Source organism: Fundulus heteroclitus, unplaced genomic scaffold, assembly GCF_011125445.2.
Source record: "Fundulus heteroclitus isolate FHET01 unplaced genomic scaffold, MU-UCD_Fhet_4.1 scaffold_37, whole genome shotgun sequence".
NCBI lineage: Eukaryota > Metazoa > Chordata > Actinopteri > Cyprinodontiformes > Fundulidae > Fundulus > Fundulus heteroclitus.
Window position 1 is genome coordinate 2,400,149 of NW_023396781.1, and position 2,924 is coordinate 2,403,072.

The following is a 2,924-nucleotide window of genomic DNA, read 5'->3' on the forward strand; positions in this document are numbered from 1 at the left end:
GTGAGGACACCACTCAGCTCTGTACACCACCACCACTCCCATACTCTACACTTTAAAAGTAGCTGAAAAGAATGGCACATTGCCAGTCCCAGTGAAAAAAGCAAGGTATGGATTTGTCTTTGTCTCTGCTATAGTACTGGTAATTACCCCGGGTGACAATGGTGCAGGAGTTGGGGAGTTTGTTCTACAATTGATGGGTTGCTGGTTTGATCCCTCGCTCCGACCGTCTCAGTCGTTGTGTCCTTGCTCAAGACACTTCACCTGAATTGCCTGCTGGCGGTGGTCTGCTGTGGCTACTAACATAGTTTACCACTGTCAGGGTGTGAATGACTGGCTGTAACTTAAAGCGTTTTGGGGTCGTTGGACTAGTTAAAGTGCTACACAAGTACAAGCCATTTACCATAACCACTCGCAGCACAAAGTGGTTTCTGCTGTGTTTTTCTTTTTCTTTTTTTAAAAAAGCACTTGAAACCCCTTCCTCAGGCTTAACCTTTGACACACAGATAAAATAGATGTGCAACATTTTAATACCATGGAGGAAAGTCAACCTTAAAGAAGGAACACTTGCTACCCATGAATCTGGGAAGGGTTAGAAGGTCATTTCCAAACTATCTGAAGTCCATCATTCTACAGTGGTAAAAAAATGTTCATGTAGAAAAATTGATATTATCACTCTTCCAAGGACTGGATTATGGAGGACTTACTCTGACATATTAAAAATAATTATAGAATACATGATCAATAAATGCTTAAAGCATAAAATAAGACTTCCGGTTATGGCGCTGAGGTGAGCAGACGCATTGAACTAGAGCTCCCAACTCGGTCGACTAATTTCCCCTCTGCCAGAGCTGAATTTACCCTCTAAGACCGATTATTCTATGATGAAAAGGGGAAAGGCATCGAAAAGTAACGTTAAATTAAAACAGACATACGAAACAAGCGAGAGAAATTCACTACTAGACGAAGGCGGAACTACGCAGCACATGGCTATGGAGGGGCTTCAAGCTAGCATCGGAGCTATTCACAAAGAGATTGTAGCTATCCGTGCAGACATGAAGGAAGAGCTGTGCGGCTTTCGTGAAGACTTCTCTACCGACATGAAAAGAGATTTAAGAAGTTTCCGAGAGGAAATTAATGGAAAGCTAAACGAAATCGTGTTGGATTTAAAGGAGAACCAAAAGAGAGCGGAGGAGTCGTTACAACGTGTGGCAGAATTGGAGGAGTGGTCCGCGGCGGCGAAAGAGGTGCTGTCTCAAACTATAAACAACCATGATAAAATTCAAGCCAAACTGACTGACTTAGAAGCACGTTCACGTAGAAACAACATCCGTGTGTACGGGATTCCGGAAGATACGGAGGGAGATAATCTGCTGGAATTTATGGAAGGCTTCATTAAGGCCGAGCTGTCACTCCAGGATATCGATTTAGCCATACAGCGCTGCCATCGGGCTTTGGGTCCCAAACCACCGCAAAATGCGAACCCCCGCTCCGTGGTGATCTCCTTTCTTGCATTTAGAACCAGGGACTTGGTGCTTCGTGCCGCGTGGAAGAAAGGAGAGATTCGTCTTAGCCAGCAGCGGGTTTATTTCGATCAGGACTACCCGGCAGAGACCCAAAAGAAGAGGAAAGCTTACGCCCCTATTAGAAAACTTCTGAAAGAAAAAGGTCTCCGTTTCCAAACCCCGCCACCGGCTAAACTCCGTGTGTTTTTTGATGATGGCCCGATCACGTATGGCAGCGCGGTGGAAGCCTTGAAGGACCTGCAGAGGAGAGGTCTCGCTCCCGAGTGCAATAGCAACGTTGGTGTACCTGCGGCGGCGCCGATGGAGATATTGGACAGACTGTCCTGGGTGACGGTGGAGGCCAAACGTCGGAACACCGACGCACACAGAGAGAGAGCAAGGAAGAAACTCAGCGGATTTCGCCTTGAAGCTGGAGACACAACCGCCCTTTCAAGCTAAGCACCACTCGTTAAAACTATTGCGGTAAGATAAGGATCACAATGACTGACCCAGAATGTGGACTAAGATATGAATATTTGCGTATAGAGACGCTGTCAGACATTATCATAATAATCCTTTGTTTAGCCTTTGCCAATGTTAAGAAATACGTTACTGATTTAAAATAAAGTAGATAATACATGACTGTTTTTGGGAGCCGGTTTAAAGGCTCTGATCGTGCACTGAGATTATACTCGTACGAGCTATGTCAGTTCGCACTGGAGAGACCCCCCATGAGAAAAGTCCCATGGGGAATTTTCTCTTCACCCAAGACTCCTTAATGAGTCGTTTTGTTGTGGAAGTCGTTCCTGTTGCAAGGTTAGAAGTTACAGGTTCTTTGTTTTTGATTTTTATAAATGTTCTGCTGTTATGGTCACCTTGGATGTGTAAGTTAGAGGGATTTATTCATTTAAAGATTTATGTTCCAACAGCAATATAAATTTATAACTATTAATGTTCACGGGTTACAGAATCCAATTAAAAGAGGAAAGCTTATAGCTAAAATGAAGAGAGAACAACAACAAATAATCTTCTGGCAGGAAACCCACTTAATCAAAGAGAGCCATGAAAAATTAAAAAAAATGGGTTTTAAAAGGACATTTTACTCATCCTACTCAAATGGACACGCTAGGGGTGTGGCAATATTAATTGCAAATAATGTGGACTTCCAGGTATCTAAACAAATTACAGACAAGGAAGGTCGCTATGTTCTGGTAAAGGGAACATTAGACTCAAATGAAGTAACTTTACTTAACGTATATAGACCCCCAGGACATGACAGAACCTTTATTGATAAAATGCTCGACCTCATATTGGCAGAAGCATCTGGGGTTTTGATATGTGGAGGGGACTGGAATGCTCAACTGCATCCTTCCTTGGATTCCTCAAACCCTTTAAAAAAAATTAACCCAGAATCTTTGTATA

At 43.3% G+C, this 2,924-nt stretch overlaps 1 protein-coding gene across 1 annotated transcript in view; it reads left to right on the top strand.

Annotated features, from left to right (window-relative positions):
• Positions 1-2,205: 2,205 nt before the first annotated feature.
• Positions 2,206-2,924, top strand: part of ltbp1 (latent transforming growth factor beta binding protein 1) — a 300,540-nt gene continuing 299,821 nt past the window's right edge. Inside the window, exon 1 of the mRNA XM_036130647.1 lies at positions 2,206-2,318. Within this exon, the coding sequence (XP_035986540.1) occupies positions 2,206-2,318 (113 nt within the window). The remainder of the gene's footprint in view (positions 2,319-2,924) is intronic.